Below are 17,243 nucleotides of genomic sequence, written 5' to 3' on the forward strand. Positions count from 1 at the left end.
GTGAAGCCAGGTTGTCTCTACAATGTATGTTGCAAAACAGAATTAAGAATTCCTTACTCAAACAATTTTCCTGTTAGTCCCTGTTTTAGAGGACTATGGGTCATATGTGAAATTATGCTACAATCAGGTATGGTCTGAGATGCTTGGAAAATAAATACCCCCAACTGAATATCAAGAGCTCTCTCATAATCTAAAATTAGAAGAGTTGTGGGTGTCCAGGAAAGGCTGGCTCTGATGGGCACAGCAGGCTCAGGATTCCTCTGTTTGCCCCCCAAGAACTCAGGACAGAAATATTTGACACTTGAATCCATCTGGCATTAGGAGAAAATGACAGAGGAGGAGGGGAGCAGCTCTGCAGGGATGGTGGTGTCTGGGTGCAGATGCTGCACTGACCTTTCAGCATCTATGCAAGTAGTGCTACAGAACTCCAGGAAGCTCTGCCTGGTGGGGCCAAAAGGGCTCTTCCTGTCAGTGCTGCTCACTGGAAGGCTGCCCATGACTCTCCTGTGGTCTGGGCAAGGAACTGGCCCCAGTGTTGGCATTGCTGCACATCCTGGGACTACTCAAAGGGGAGAATCCACTCATGCCTCACACTGGGGAAGTTTTGAGGTGTGTGTCAGCAGGGCCCGGGCTATAACAAGTCCAAAAGACAGAATTGTGCAAGAATAACTTATGAGACACTGAAGGGTACTCACAGGGTATCATCTTCCATTTAATGAAAAATGTATTTAATTAATTTGTAATTATATTATTCACCTTTTACTATCCACTGCCAACAACTGCATTTGCTTTTATTTAAGAGAATTTGCCCAGGACCAGCCTGAAGTACTGTTATATGTAGGATTTCCACACAACCTGCTTTTTTTCATCCTTTGATAATGCTTTTCATAGCTAAAAGTTTTGCTTGTTTTTCTTTTGCTAAATACTATTAATATGGTAACATTCATCTCATTATCTACAAAATGCTGAAAGCATGCAGGTTGTTGGAGCTTCCTGAAATACATGCTTGGAGATTACTGAAGAGCTCCATTTCCTTTATCCTCATCACTTAAGCCATATATATTAGCTAATCTGTTGTCAATGTTTTCTATTAGTAATTTGTATTTAGAATGTGCTGCATTACCCAGCAGCCTGAGGTGTTCCATGAGCATTTTATTGTAAGAACACTAATTTTCTCTCTTCAAGAACACCTGATTTTCTCTCTTCGGTCCTAGACTCTAAATAACATGATATTAACATATTCAGTGCAATTACTGTAGACAATAAAGTGCAAATCTCAATCTATAAAAGAAGTAAGGTGTTCAGAATTTGCATTAAATGCTTATAGTGGTGATGTCCAGTGTTGTAATTGCAAGGAACTAGTATGAAAACTGCAGTTTTGTTTGCTCAAGTTAATATTTCATGACAAAAATGTATAATTAGAAAAGACCTAAATGTCAGAGGCAGTACTTTAACAATAATTACATTGTTTGGGTTGGAGAGTATTAGAATGAACTTAAGGTGAAAAGTCTCATCAACACATATGCACTCTTCTGGCAAATCCACTTGAGTGACAGTTCCCTTCTGAATTCCAGGTTTATTTTAACAGTCATTGTCCTTGGTTGAGGATGGTGGTCTGAATCTGGTTCAGTGCTTGGGCTGCACCCAAGTGTGAGGGGCTCCCATCACTGTGCTGTGGTGAGAGTCCCAGGGATTGCTTAGGCAGAAATGAGAGAGCAAACATCATCAAAGCTGAATGCTAATATCATCCAGGCCTTGGAAACTCCACGTTTTTAAATAAGGAACTTGTATTTCAGAGCAGTTTACTAAACAATTAGGCTTCTAAAGAGCTCCACTACACTTCTAGCTGTAAACAGTGCAGTCCCTATTCTTCCTCTGATCTGGCCACGCTAAAGAGTCACAGCAAAAAAGCAGCTGAATAGGTGGGGGGACATTAAACTGTTTTAATATCTCAATATCTAAACAATGTGTTTGGGAATTACACACTTTTACTCCTAGGATGTGTGAGATTATTAAAGTAACATGTTATATGTTTTGGTTTTTTTCCCCCAACAGAGAAGCGTATAAGAGACTCTTATCTCACCTTGCAGAGGCTGGACAAAATGAGATACAAAAACTGGAAAATGAGACAGATCAGTAATGTGCTGGTGATTAATCCTTTCCTCTTGGACATTATGACATTGTTTGTACCTAAAACTACAGACTACAACAAGAACTGCAGACTACAACAAGAACTAGACAAGCTCTTTATCTTTACAATGGAAATACATGTATCAATTTTTGTGGTTGTTCCCCATTTTCCCCCCAATTTATGTATTAATTGAAAAAAAAAAAAAACCTTTGGTATTTTATTATTGTCATGCATTTGAAGATTGACTCAATATCCTGATGAATAGCAATAGAAAGATTGAAAGCTAATTTATTACAGATTCAGTATCTGTAAGAACAGAGCCTATATATTGTAACATATAAGACAGAATTTCAAAGAATTTCACAACTTAGTCCATTGAATGAGACCTGTCCCTCTTAAATAGTGTACTTTTGAAAATCTTATTCAGGCTGTTCTTAAGAAAATCGTAATTTTGTAATTTCTAATTTATTATTTTAGTAGAATGGGAAAAACATGTGCTCTCTAGTACTCAACTTGTTGAATGCAGTGCATTCACCAGGGGTTGTGCCAGTGTGATAAAGCTTGTGTTAAGAGAGAGTATTTTTTAATGTGTTTATGTTGCACAGAATGTATATAGCTGTCTTTAACTTTCACCTGTATTAAAACATTTCAGTATTTCATATTCCATTGTAAAACTTTTCTGTTTTCTTTGTGGGTAATATAAGAAAAGGCAGGTTTAGATTTCCTGTTCCCTTCCTTTTCAATGCTATGTTCTTAAAATTGCCCTATAATTTCCAGGGGTCCCAATGGTCTTTTAATTAGTCATGACATTATTAGTTATACACTTATACTAGGTGTGAAAGGTGAGAGGGAAAAAGAAGAGAGGACAGAGTTCTAATTGAAATACTCATCGTTTGATGATAGGCTAGTAATTATTCTTGTTTGCTGAGAAAGTTGGATCTTTCAAGTATTTTGCTGTGTTATGGGTCTTTGCAGGGTGGATCTAGCTCTGTAACTTTTTCTATATTTTTTTCTCAAAGTCCTCAGGAAACTTTCATTGATGGCTATGGTATCCACACTTCACTTCCCTCAATAATCCAAAGCTTTCTGAAAATTTCTGAAACTACTTACTGGACTTTGGAGTGGGTTAGGTTTGCCATTAATGGCCACACCAGTGAGCAGGCTTTTACTTTTAAAGTCATATTTTAATTTTACAATGTTAACAGGAAGTAAAAAATTATTTTTATGACTAATAGCTCCAGAAAAATCCCTAAAATCTTGTTCAGAGCAGCTTCCCTTTCGTTACAGTAATCTTATCAAGTCGAACTAGATAATCTTCTTGCCTAAATCAGCTATCAGTACTTCAGATAATGCAGTAACTAAAAGCCTCTTTAGGCTACTTAATAGTGCAGAACATGGAGGTTCTTTTCATTATGAAAGTAACTTATTGAACTTGCATTGTAGCTTCTCGTAAGCTTATGTACCTGGGAGTTTTATTCATCCCAGGGGGATTCTGCTTCTGAAAAGCTTTTTTGAAAAAAATTAAAAACACCCCTCTCCAAGAGAAATTAATTGAGATGCTTTTGAAATTTGAGTCCTACCACACAGATGTCTGACTGTAGTATTACTTCCTGAAAGTAAAAACTGTGATTTTAAAGGATAGAACAGATATTACAGTGAAGCACTAAATGATGTGTTTAGTAGGTTATTAAGGACATATTTAATACTATCAGTAGTGGCTGGAAGTTTCTGAAAAAGCAACAGGACTTTATGTAAATGCATAGCAGCTCCTGGCACATGAAAAACTAATTTAAACAGTTTGGAAAATATCATTCTTCTTTGTCACAAAGTTAAAGCAAACAGAAACAAGACATTTTGCATCATAGTCATCAACCAGTGCCAAATGGGGGATCTGATGGGTGGTATGGACATTTGCAGATGTCACTGATAGTTCCAATAATATTAACGAGAGGATGACTTGCAGAGTACTAGTTTATGCTGACCTACCAAGCATACACCAAACAGCAGTCCAAAACCAGTCAGAAGGAATGAAGAAAATGCTGGTTTTAACTAAAATGTAGGAAAAAACCTAAAAGCTAAAAAAAAAAATATATCTTATTAGATGCTGTCTGTATAGAGGCTGCTTAAGGCAATAAACATTATTTAAATTAAATCTTACTACAGTATTTTACACTGAAGAGTTTGGTCTAAAAAAGGGTAGATTCAGATTGGATATATGAAAGAATTTTCTTTATTATGAGGATGGTGAAACACTGGGACAGGTTTCGCAGAGGGTTGGTAGACACTCCATCCCTGGAAATATTGAAGGTCAGGTAAGATGAGGTTCTAAGCAACCTCACTCATTTGAAGATTGCCACTCATTGCAGGGGTGTTTTACTTAGAGGATGGCAAGGGTGTCTCCCAGTATGTTGTTTAAAAATAACACTGCTTGCATGGACAAACATTTCCTGCAGCTGTAAATTCTGCAATGGGTGGTGAAAAGATCCTGACAATAAAATTGTAGCTAGAGTACCTAATTCAGAGAAATTTCATTATTCAAACCCATCTATATGATGAAAATTTTATGGTATTAAGCTGTTTTGAATGTTGTGATGGTTTAACCCCGGCCCACAGCTGCTCCCCCACCAGTGGGATGAGAAAGGGTAAAAGGAAGGAAACTATTTGGTTGAGAAAAAGACAATTTAATGGGGAGGGTGCAAAAGCCATAAATAGGAATGCATGAAAATAAAGCAAAGCAAGGAATAAATTCACTGCTTCCCCAGAGCTCAGCCATCTCCAGGACAGCAGGGCCCCATGGCATGGAACACTGTAGTACATAACACGGGAAGATGAACACCATCACTCCAAATGTCTCTTCCTTCTTCCCCCACTTTATGTACTGGGCATGATGTCACAGGGCAGATCTGGAATGTCCCTTTGGTCAGTTTGGGTCACCTGTCCCAGCTGTGTTCCCTCCCAGCCCCCTCACCAGCATGGCACTATGAGAAGCAGAAAAGCCTTGGCTCTGTGGAAGCCCTGCTCAGCAATAACAAAAACGTCTATATGAAGATAGAGTGAAGAAAATTAACTCCACTCCAGCCAAAACTAGTAGACATGTAATTAATTGCTCATAACTATAGAATCAGTGTTTGTCAGTGGAGTTTTTAAAATAAAAATTAATTTCAGTATGATTTTCCTTGCCCTCAGTCTGTGACCAGTGTCCTTTCATTTGGAAATGCTAATACTGGTGACGGGAGACCTGTCTGAAACTGAGCCATCATGAGCCTTGCCAGAATTTTCCACACTTATCTCCTTGGCCAGAGGACTGTTCCAGAATATAAGAGGACACATTTTTGTGATGTGTGTGTATATATATACTAAGCACCCTTTTTTTTCTGCAATGTATAGAATTGAGATCTAAATAGACAGTATTTAATCTTTGTATTTCCCCTATTCCAGAATTCAGGATACCAATCACCTCTGACCCATTATCACCCCTGTGATATGAAACACATGTCCAGCACATGATGAACAATGGCAGACAGAGGGAAAACTGGCTTATCTTTCCTTTAGTAACCTTAAAAAGATAGCATGAAAAAAATTACCTTCTGTTCAGAATTCACATGTGACTTCCATTAGTCCCACAAAGCTGTCCTTCTGTTTCATAAGAATTCTACATTTGTTATTGTTACTGAAGAGCAGAAACATCCTATTTTTAATTACTCTTTGCTTTAATTTTCAATGAAAAAAAAAGGGGGGAGGGTATGTGTTTTGATAAAAAAGAGGTTCTGAAATAGAAAAGTTCACATCTTTTATGCTGGAATAGAGCAACAGACCCATGGAAAAAATAAGGTCCTGGCCTATGGGTTGTAATTGGACAGAAGAGGAGCTGCCAATAGCATTAACTGCTTGTTCATCTAAGGAACTTTGATAACTCTGCACTTAAATGCAATATAGTTCCCACAGGAAACAAAAAAGAGGCTTTACTGAACTCTGGTTTTTCTTCTTTCAGAAGCTTTTTGAAAATTAGGTATGCAATGGGTATTTCCAGTTTAATCATATTTTAGAATTTTTAACTATTACTTAAAACTTAAATTCAGTGTAATCAGCCCATCTGTTAGCAATGGTTATAAAATTATGTTGAAGATTAAAAATCTGATGCAGTGTCAATATGTCCTAGCATAATTAAGCTTGTTTTATGATGAATGACTAGGCTTTTGTCTACTTGAGCAGCTTTAAAGTGATAAACCTTTTGTAAGCCTAATGTACAAAGTGCAAAGGTATGTACAGAACAAAAGCAGCAACAACAAAAAAAAGCAAAAGCTCAGATCGTCTATGCATAGATGTGCTAGCTTTACAGGCCTTCGGAAATGCCAGCAGAGTAATTCCACATTACAACCAAATTCACTGCATTTCCCAGTCCATCAAACACTATCTTGGCTCTACCCTTCTCCTTGCAGAATGACACCAAAACAGGCATTAAAAATGCAAATTTGCTAAATTCATTATTTGTTTTAGAAAGGCCCAGCATGACCTGCAGAGGCACCGGTGGAAAAATTAGCACAGCATTTGCTTATATGAATTGAGGGTATTGCTAAAAATACTTACTCTGTTCTTCAGCGCTTGAAGCATTGCAACATTAACGTTTTAAGCATTTTAATTCTGGCATTACTGTGAAACTGCTATATATAATCATCTCTATTGGAAAACCATTCTTTATGTGGACACTTTATCCCTTTATAACATGTCATTGGAAGGGGAAAAAAACTCATTTTGCAAAAATAGAACTGCTTAAGTCCTTTCTACACAATCTATGTGCTAAACTTCCTGCAGTCTTCTTCCCTTACAAACTGTCTGCAGATGAAGCGTTTTAACCTTGCCCTCTTAATTTATTCCACATTTTAATTTTCAATAAACAGATGCCGCCTCTTTTCGCGCCTGTTTCCACATTGTTCCACATTCTGCCTGGGTTGTTTCTGCATGTGTGAATATTCAATTATCTGTTTCTCCACCATTCTGCAACTGATGTACTAAATGTCTGTACAGGTTGGGGGAGGGTAACTGGGGAAGGCAAAATTTAGATGAAAAAGAGTTACAGAAGTTTCAGCTCTTCTGAAAGCTTTTTGAGCTTGGCTCAAAAGCTGCAAAACTAAGAAGAAAATCATAAACTACATCTAGAAGTTAAAAGATTACAAAAACATTACTGTACAGAAGCAGAACTGCTGCACACTGGCTTATCAAATGTGAGTGTTCCTTTAGTCAGCACTTGGGTGTGAAATGCTCAAGAGACACCAAAGTGGCAGAAGAGGCTGTTAGTGCTGCTGCTGCTGCTTGTGAAGTATATATATTTATGGTGCTGCTGCTGCTTGTGAAGTATATATTTATATACTTTAATTAAAGCTATATAAAGGATGGAATATTATTCTTTATAGGTGTGGCCTGAAAAAGATCAGAGAATAGCTCTTCAGTACAGCTCTTCAAGACCTTGTGTCCCAAAAGTCTTAGCTGCAGATATAAATAGCCTTAATGTGTAAATCAAAGGAATTCAGGGCACAGAACTGCACTTTTTTTTTCAAACAGGACAGTCAGTGACTGCTGCATTATTCACTGGTAAGAACACCTCTTTCCCTGAAGCCGTAGTGAGTTCTCACTGGTTTCAACTTGTCCCTTTACCTTGCACACTCCTAGCTGGATAAATGACTTGTACTGGCATCTGCTCTCCCACTGTGATGATCAGACTCTGGCAACAGAACCAGCAAGCATGGAATAATATTCTTGTTCTGGACAGCTTTAAGGCTGTGTGGAAAAACTGAGCTAAACTGTGTCAGAGGTACATACCAAAACCAGCAGGCTGGGTAGGTATGAAGGTTGGGTTCAGAGTCATATGCCTGCCCAAAATAGTACAAAATTTAAAACATCGCAGGTGGATCAGGAGGTCACGCACAGGATTCTGCAGCCATGGCAGTTTGAGAAGCCAGAGACATTCAATGGAAGGTTGGCAGAGTGAGGACCTGATGATTCAGAAACCTCAGCTCTGCAGGCAGCCTTTTCAGGAGTCCTGCCCAGCTGCAGGTGGCAGGTGATGCCAGCCTGGCTCTCCCATCCTTGCTCCTTCCAGCTGAGACCCCTCAGCCACAGCAGGGTGCTCTCTCTCTGCTCTTTGCATCCACACTCCTCTCTTTTCTTACCTGGCAATAATTAACTGGGTTTTGCTCATCTGGCAAGGGCTATGAGCCATTTTCTGACTTCAGGTGCAGCAAAGCACCCTCCATTTGTCCTGTAGGTCCTGCAACAAAAGCAGAAAGACCCAGATAGGAAAGTGTGACACAAAAACTTTAGTGACTAAGAGGCTGCTGTGAAAGACCTCTGTAATCAGTGGAGCCTGATGATTAAGAGCCAGAGCAGGATCCTGACACTAATAGGAGCATATGTGCTGTCCTGAGGCTCTGTGGCAGAGGCACCCCTAACCAATATAATGCAATTGCACAGCTGTTTGAAACTGCCATTCACAGTGCAGACAATTGGTGACAACAACCAGAGCAGTAGAAGTGTCTAAAGGGCAGAACAAACATGATAAACAACTTTCTTGCCTTTCAGACCTCAAACCAAGAGGCACATGCTGCTTTGCATAAGGAAGCTGCCCCCCTCTGCTTCTCAAACCCAGGCCACTGCTGCCACTTTCTGCTGCTGCTCAGCAGTTGTCCTGATCCATCCTAATCCCTCCCCCTGCTCTCCAGAAGCAGCAGTTTAGAAATGATTCCATAGCTACAGCTGTAGTAAGCCATGAGACCTAGGAATAAAAGTCTCCAAACTAAGCTGAGACACAGAAAACACACTTGGCACAATTGTCCAGAAGTGCCCTGGGCTTTACAAACCGAAGTGTTGGTTCTGCCCCCAAAACAAAAGCGGATCACTCACCTGGTGTAGCACCTCTGGGATGAGACTCAAAGCCCCTGCACAGGTTTTGATTATTTTAGCCAGTCTCCTCTTGAAATGAGACATGCACTCCGTTTGTGTCCCTGAAAGCCACACCTAAGTCAAAGTTTGTATACTTGCCTGGCTTGGGCCCTGCAGCCCACACAGGAAAACAATTTCTGTAAATGTACTGATCAGAGAGCTGTCCCTTGCATGCAGATCTCCAGGACATCAAACAAATTAAACCAAGAAATTAAAATGTGTCTCAATGTACAGGCTATCCAGCTCCCACACAGCATAGAGAAAAGTGCTGCCTAGATAAAGGTGTGCTTTGTGCCCAGGAGTGAGATGGTGTTAGCAACTCGAGTCAGTGTGCCAGGCAAAGACTGTGCAGCTGCAGCTCTGCTCGAGGCAGGGAAAGTGAGGAAGCTCAGCAAAAAAAGAAAAAAAAAAAAAACCAAAAAAAACCCCAAAAAACCCAACCATAAAACATTCTAAACTGATTAGCATGGAAAAGGAAAGGGGATGTTCCACCAGTACACTGCCCAGCGAGAGACAGAAATGATAATAAAGTTACCTCCCTGTAATCAGACCCTTAAAAGATAGTTTTGATTAGAAAGTGCTGCTGCTCACTGGATGAAGTCAAACCTGTTCCTGTCCAGCAGGCACAGGCTACTGCTGCAGCACATTCCTCATGTGGAATAGCAGGAGTATCAGCAGGAATTTGATAGGCCTGCTCAGGCAGCACAGTGGCAGGGAGCTGATCAGTAGGTAAGGCAGAGAAGTGCAGAGTATCCATAAATCAGAAATAAAGATTTAATTACATGCTTGGTTAATATTTACAAACATTGACATTTTTGTTCAATATGTAAATAAAACACAGAGATAAGACACAGGGACTGCAGTAGCCAAGCAAAGCCAAAATACACCAGGTTAGAGTATTTGCTGTGAGCTGGCATATGCCTGGAGAGTGGAATGGAGACACGCTATATAAACTGAAAGAATAAATAAATAAATATTGACATTGTTCCACACCTGTTTAGCCTCTGGAGACCAGTGATTTGTGGGACCATATGTTGGACAAAATGAGACTGTTCATTGATAATTGTAAATGTGGTGACCCCTTGCAAACTGGATATTAAAAATATTAAGTAAATGGCACATTTTAATTATGCAGTAAAGAGGCTGATCTCCACCATTAAAAGACTGCAGCTGTCAGGAAGAATTGATCATATGACAGAAGGTAACATTTATTTGGTAGTAGACCTTGGTAAATGACATCCCAAACAATCTTTAGAGTCTCAGACAAACACAATCAGTTCAGACTTGAGTTTAACCGTGAGGCTTCATTTTCTTTGCCTTTCAGCTGAGACAATTTTTATCTGTTCCTCTTATCCTATAGGGCTTGTTTGTTTTTTATTTTTGTTTTAATCTGTTTTGAAGTATTTAAATTTCAAATGAAGTATTATTAAATGAGAAACTGTAAACGATGGAGTTCGGAATTGGAAGTCAACACATTTGTTATTCTTTTTGCCAAAGGTATTGAGTAAGTTGCATAATTAGCACAGTATTATATCATCTTTGTCAACACAAACAGAGCTTTTTTATTGTCTTTGAAAGCGCCACTGGTGAACAACTGAAAGTGCAGACTCCAAAGAGCAGCGGCCCAGGGAGAGCTGAGAGCATCCACAATGCCTGATGAGGTTGCATAAGGAGATGAAGGAGATGCAGCCAGTGGCCACCGGCAGAACCGCACACGGCGCTCACGCGTCGCTGCCGCCGCTGAGCCCGGCAGAGAAACCGCGCGCGGCCTTTGGGGCTCCCTGCCTGCCCGCTGGGACCTGGCCTTAAGACAAGTGTGTGATGGTAAAGCAGCAGCCCGAGTGGATTGACTCTTCCCACTGACCCAGGGAAACCCTTCTGTCAAACCCTGTGGGGTTTGATGTTTTCCTCCTCCACTTCCGATTCCGTGAAGCGCGAGGAATGTGTCACATCGTGCCGATCCTGTGGTGAGGCACTTGCAGAGTCTGAAGGTTGGGGCATGTGAAATAAGGAGCTGGAAGAAAGCAGGCTGCTATTCCATTGGAAGCAAAGGGGAGCGTAGGCCCATAGAACACCTCTTCCTTCCCCTCCTTGCTAACATCCAGCACCTGCATGGCAAAGCATACAAAATATTTTTGGGATCACAGAAGAAAGCTGAAACAAATTTGTGGGCACCCACCGCATGTATTTACTATTAATCCCAGCGTAAAGGTAGTTTCAGATAATTTTTAGATTATTTAAGGATCTGGTGATCCATTTGCTGTTCTCATCACCCAACCCAAAACCTGAGTGCTCAGGCACTCAGGAGCAAACAATGACATTGGATCCTGCTTGCTGGCAGGAGAAAGTGCAGCCGTGCACATGGATTACTCTGCACAGAAGGGCTCCTGTTAGCACAGAGCACAAATCATTTGTCAGCCCCAAGGTATTTAGGGGGCACAGAAGCTCTGTGGAAGATGGGAATGCCAAATAAATGAGCGACTTAAAGTACGTAAAGAAATTTAAAGGAAAAATGTAATTTTTTCTTCCAAAGGAGAGAGCAACCGCAGATTTCCTCAACTGGAAGATAAAAGGGCTAGTTTTGCTGGTTAAAGCCAGGCACACTGCCAACAGCTGAGAAAGGACAGCACACTCAGCTCTGCCAAATCACTCATTATATTTCTTTTCCCCTTTTATGTGGGGACTGTTTCAGGCAGGCTGCCAGTTCACAACCAGTCGGGGGATGTGGACAAATGTCCATTTAAGAAAGCAAGATCCCAGGATTATTTTTGCTTGTCACTAAGCCATATTAAAACCCAGGTGCAATACTGCAGAGTACCTGTTGATTATAAACGAGCCCACAGGTGGAGCACAGCTGCTACCTCTACACAGTGCAATTACTCCATCAAAGCATTATATGTCAGCTATATCCAAGCCAGCCTGAATGACTTTTTCCAAGAATTTTTTTTGTGTGGTATCCAACAACTTGCTAAAACACAATTATACTAGTGACCAGAACATGCTTTTAACTTTTATCTTGTGTTATCTTACTCTTTACAAATTCATGCTACTAAGTGTTCAATGTAAGACCAGCAGCTTGGCAACCCAATACACCCCCTTCTTATGCTAAGCCTAAATTCTAGTCTTATGGGACAGTTTGGAGGTGAAATTCTAAAATCCAAAAAGTTGGAAGCTAATAAAAATGTTGTTTATCAGCAAAAGTGCAGAAACTGAGATATAAACAGACGTTTCTGCTTTTAACTGCCCAGCTGGTGACAAAGCAGTGGCTGTGGTGCAGAACTGCTTCACTCAGAAACATGCAGAAAGATAAGAATTCCTAATTTCTTTACCAAAATACCTGAAAGCCATAGATCTGTGGGTGAGCTGTTTTTATAGAAGATGGGAGAGTAGATGAGTTTGTAGAAGAACCTATTGCCTAGGGCAGGGATCAAAAAACTGCCATTGAAGCTTTAAGGCAGTAAGCAGAAGGGCAGGCAGCAGGCTGACTGCACCTGGTCAATGAAGAACTCGTTAACTCTGGCTGCCCCTCAGAAACACAGCTTGGAAAGAAAAGAAAAATCCCAATATGGGCTGAAAAATTCTTAGCCCCATCATCCATTTCTGTAACCTGTTTAATTTTGGACTTAATTGTGTAACTGGTGAATATATACACATTATTTTACCCAAACCTTGCCAAAGGAAAGACAATTCAACCCTGATTTACTGGAATATCTTAGAGAAATTGCATCTATTGGCTCATCTGGAAATATTTTTAATTTCTACAGTATTTCCTCTCTGTTTATGCAGGTTCAGTGGCTGCATAAGAAATATCCTTAATCTCTCCTCTTCACATGTATTTTCCTTTTTTAATAACAACTGTGCAAAACTTATACTTGCAAGATTATTGGAAAAGACTTTAAAAGAAACCTAAATCGCTCACCTGGATACATGCCAAAGGCTCATTTGTCCAAATCGAATAGCCACCAACTAAATATATTCTGCCATTGTGGACAGCAACTCCAGACTCATTTTGACCTAAAGCAAAGAAGGAAATAGAAACCACTTTCAGTGTTTAATTAACCCTTTTAACACCGAATGCTGGAGTTCTGAAATGGCATGCAAACACTCCTGGCGGTGGTTTGACCGTTTCAGGATTCCCATCGTGTCGGAGCGAAGGTGAGGCGTGGGGGCAGCTCCTTGCTCTCCCCAGGAGCCCTGCCCAGATGAGCACTAATGTGGCTGTGCAGGGGACCATCAGCTCCCTCCTCACGTGTGCCACAGGTGACAGACACTGTCCCCACCGAGCGCCCCTCCTGTGCAGCCCCGCTCCTCCAGGTACAAGGACACTGAAAATCACAGGAGCTGCTGCCCAAGTTCATCCCCATAGCAACGGTCTCCCAACAAGTCTGGAAGTTTTGAAGGAAAAATACAGCCTAAAAAAATCTGCAGTACACAGTTCACCTGGCATATTTACTGCCAGTTGTACTGACAGAAAGAAAGGCTTAGGCAGCTTCTTAAGATGCAGGTTGTGGAAACAACCAGGAGGCAGTGGAGAGGAGGCTGCCTCACAGCATTCAGCGGGACAGGGTCAGCTCCAGAGTGAGAGGGTGCCTGCAGTGCCAGGGTTTCGCAGTTGCAAATCAGAAGACATCTTTCTCAAAAGCTGTCAGTTCCTCCACATTACAAAATAATTAACTAGTGAGCAAAAGACTCATGAAAAACTACTTCTGTTTCACCATGTGTAATTCCATTTTAATCTGTCTCTCTCCCTAGTGTCCATCAAGTACTCTGATGGTCTGACTTGGAAACCAAGCAACCCTTCTGTTGGTGCTTCTCTAAGAATGCGTCACCTGCCTGTCTGGAAGTGTGGCCAGCAGGTTCAGGGAGGTGATTCTGCCCCTCTGCTCCACTCTGGTGAGATCCCACCTGGAGTGCTGTGTCCAGCCCTGGGGACCTCACTACAGGAAGGATGGTGACCTGCTGGAGCAAGTCCAGAGGAGGCCACCAAGCTAATTAGAGAGATGGAGCACCTCTCCTAGAATAAAAGGCTGATAGGACTGGGGTCTGTTCAGCCTGCAGAAGAGAACACTTCAGTGTTACCTAACTGTGGCCTTTCACTACCAGCAGAGAGCCTACCAGAAAGCTGGAGAGGGACTTTTAAAAGGGCATGTAGTGATAGGACAAGGGGAATTGTCCTCAAGCTGGAAGTGAGTAGGTTTAAACTAGGTAACAGGAAGAAAGTCTTTACTGTGAGGGTGGTGAGGCTGCCCAGAGAACTTGTGGATGCCCAATCCCAGGAAGTGCTCAAGGTTAGATGGGGCTTTGACCAACATGGGTGTAGTGGGAGGTGTCCCTGCCCATGGCAGGGGGTGGGAACTAGATGATCTTTAAGGTGCCTTCCAACTCAAACCATTCTATGATTCTGTTTCTCCCTGAGATTCAATGAGATATGACATCTGGGAATTGTATCAGGTGGAGGTGAACTTCGGTGGACTGGGGTCAGTGAGCTGCAGTGTTTGCAAGTTCCAGCTGTAACAGTTCTTCCTAATAAGTCAAGAAGAACTTTACAGATCCTGTAGTTAACTAAGTGCTCAATTAATTTCTGACTGGATGTAATTCTAACAAGGACATGTCCTTTTGGGTAATTTATTAAAAATATACTGTTTAGAAATAAGCAAGAGTTAACAGATTTCAGTGAAAGCTTTGCCCTTTAATGCCAGCAGAAATCACTACAAAATGATACTACACGCTAAAGACACAACAGTCTCTTGTACACTCACACGGGGAGCTAAACCAATACCACAGGCAGGCTTTTGGAGAATTAAAAAACATTACTGGTACTATTATGACAATTTTTTTCTGACTGTTTAATTAAATGAAATTTATCTGCAACTTCTTCAAAATTTAATGTACAATGTACAAGAACAAATGTTTGTAGACCACTGAATGCCAGAACTGTAATGTAAAGTGTCTTCTTGGCTAACAGTGGTGCCTATATTGGAAGCACTTGTCACAAAGTCATGGAGTTCCACAGACTAAAGGCATCTAAAGGGAAAAGATGTTTCAGTTCCCCCTGTGACCAGTGCTCACCTGTGAGCATGTTGAAGCTGCAGCGGGTCCACTGGTCGGTGTCGATGCTGTAGGAGTCGATGTGGCGCACCAGGATGCGATCGTTGTTGTAGTCGAGGTCGTTCCCGCCCAGCACGTAGAGCTTCCTCTGCACGGCAGCCATGGAGTGATAGACCCTCCTCTGCAGCATCGGGCTGCGGCTCAGCCACTTGTTCTGGAACGAGACAGGGCTGGTCCAGCACTGCTCAAAGGCACACCTACAGTGCTAGTGCAATGAACAGCAGCAGCACAGTGACGGTTTCTTCTTACCCTTGGTAAGGAACCACAAGTGCACAGACTGGTTCTGGTCATATGCCAGACATGTGTGTTGGTTGTAACTCTGAATAAGGATAGTGGACTTTCAACACATGGTTGGTATAGCTCTCACATTTAAGTTCATTAATTTAATGGCATTTCTTGCTCTATTTTTTTTGTCTAGCTCATCAGGTTTCAAAGGTCTTTTTTTTTTTTTTCCCTTTATAACTCAGTAGCAAATTCTCCTTAAACCAGACTATTAAACGTCTCCTTTGTATATGGTGCTAAAATTATCTGTACCAATGAGCTCTGTTATGTGAGAAGAAAGATTCTTCTGCCTTTTGTTATTCAGAAGCTTATTTGATCTTATCCTTGGGGAATAAAGCAACAGGAAAAATAATTTCCTAAAGAATCTTCTCAAATGATTCATTTGGTTTAATGTCAACACTTTATTTGTGGCAACTTACAAAGTTCCAACCCTTTGCATATTTTTCTTACTCATTAACAATATTCAAGAATTTTACCTGTTTAGGGGAGAGGCAGGAAGACATGGACGACAAGGGATTAAAGCAGAGTATTTTACAGCTGAGAAAACAATTGCTCCTGCTATGCCTACCAAATCAAACAACCTGGCAAGGGATAAGATTAATTTAAGTGGAGGAAGTTAAAAATCCGTTAGGAAATTTTTTGTGATACATGTGCAGCAAGTCCAGAGTCTCTAAGCCTTCTGCCTTTTAACCTGCACAACATATAGCTATACATTTCAATGTGTAATAGTTGAATATTAGGCATTAATGCTTGCATTAGTAGTCCAGTCTCTTAACACCAGACTACAGACACCATCTGCTTTGCAAAGCCTGCCTGCATCCCCTGATTATATCTTTAGCTTCCTCCACTGCAGTGCCTGCCAGGTGAGCCTCAAAGCACTGCAAAGGCAGCGAAGCAGAGGGGCCTGGCAGGGTCATTTCTAATAAGGCGGCGTGTGAATACTGATGAGCGCTGGGGAGGCAGGGGTCAGTGCAGGAGGCTGGCTGGCAGGTAGCTGTGTGCTCGCTGGCAGATGGCAGGCATTATCGACGCGCCACAAAGGCCGCGCGCGGCAGCGGGCGCTGCGGCTCCGTGATGGAGCGATTGAGATTCTGCGCGAGGCGCGAGCAGATGTGATGGTTTCCAGTACCCACCGTAAACAATATGCCAGCAGAATTTTTAAAGAGAGCTTGTGTGTACAAACACGAAGCAGACGTCGTTTGAAGAATGCAAGTGCACAGTTCCTCTGTAACTCTTCATGTGCCGGGCTCCTCACCGTCAGCACGGCACACTGAGGCAGCCCCAGCACGAGTAATTTGGGGGGCAACTTTCACATCAGCAAGTGAAGAATCCCAAGTGAAAGGTACACAGTAGAGACAGGGTTTACAAATACGTGTCCCCCTCACAAACAAAGTAGGATTGCTGCCTGTAATTGCTACTTGGATTGAGAACAGTCAGCATTTGTAGTCAATGACAAAACTGCGCCTCGAAAAGAATGAGGCAGGTGTGTCATCTCCTGCTTCAGGCCTCGTATGTGCTATGCTTTAAATAGTCAGTGGGAACCACATAGCAGTATCTCCTGGCACAATTTTGTTCCAAATACAGCAATCAAAGCCCCTATCCTACAATCAGAAAAGTCAATACTCTTCCAAGTGGGTGTAAATCAGGCTATGCAACTCTGATTGCAAGCTTAGGACTTTTAATTCCTAATACAAGCAAGAGGGCATAGCCATGCCCTAACCCTCTGAAATGGTTACTGAGCTGTGCTAACCTAATCAAAACACATACATTATGTATGAAATAATCC

General features: G+C 41.5%; 2 protein-coding genes across 4 annotated transcripts in view; one reads left to right on the forward strand and one right to left on the reverse strand.

Annotated features, from left to right (window-relative positions):
* Window positions 1-3,181, forward strand: part of MMS22L (MMS22 like, DNA repair protein) — an 88,509-nt gene extending 85,328 nt beyond the window's left edge. The window contains exon 25 of the mRNA XM_058020560.1: window positions 2,056-3,181. Coding sequence (XP_057876543.1) covers window positions 2,056-2,140 — 85 coding nt within the window. The 3' untranslated portion in view covers window positions 2,141-3,181. The remainder of the gene's footprint in view (window positions 1-2,055) is intronic.
* A 6,676-nt stretch (window positions 3,182-9,857) lies between these two features.
* The window catches only part of KLHL32 (kelch like family member 32), a 121,112-nt gene continuing 113,726 nt past the window's right edge, over window positions 9,858-17,243 (reverse strand). For all 3 annotated transcript variants that reach the window (XM_058020477.1, XM_058020479.1, XM_058020478.1), the window contains exons 9-11: window positions 15,137-15,329; window positions 12,987-13,081; window positions 9,858-11,175 (exon numbers count right to left, since the gene is read on the reverse strand). In XM_058020477.1, coding sequence (XP_057876460.1) covers window positions 11,014-11,175; window positions 12,987-13,081; window positions 15,137-15,329 — 450 coding nt within the window. In that variant the 3' untranslated portion in view covers window positions 9,858-11,013. The remainder of the gene's footprint in view (window positions 11,176-12,986; window positions 13,082-15,136; window positions 15,330-17,243) is intronic.

This window comes from Melospiza georgiana, chromosome 3, assembly GCF_028018845.1.
Source record: "Melospiza georgiana isolate bMelGeo1 chromosome 3, bMelGeo1.pri, whole genome shotgun sequence".
Lineage (NCBI taxonomy): Eukaryota > Metazoa > Chordata > Aves > Passeriformes > Passerellidae > Melospiza > Melospiza georgiana.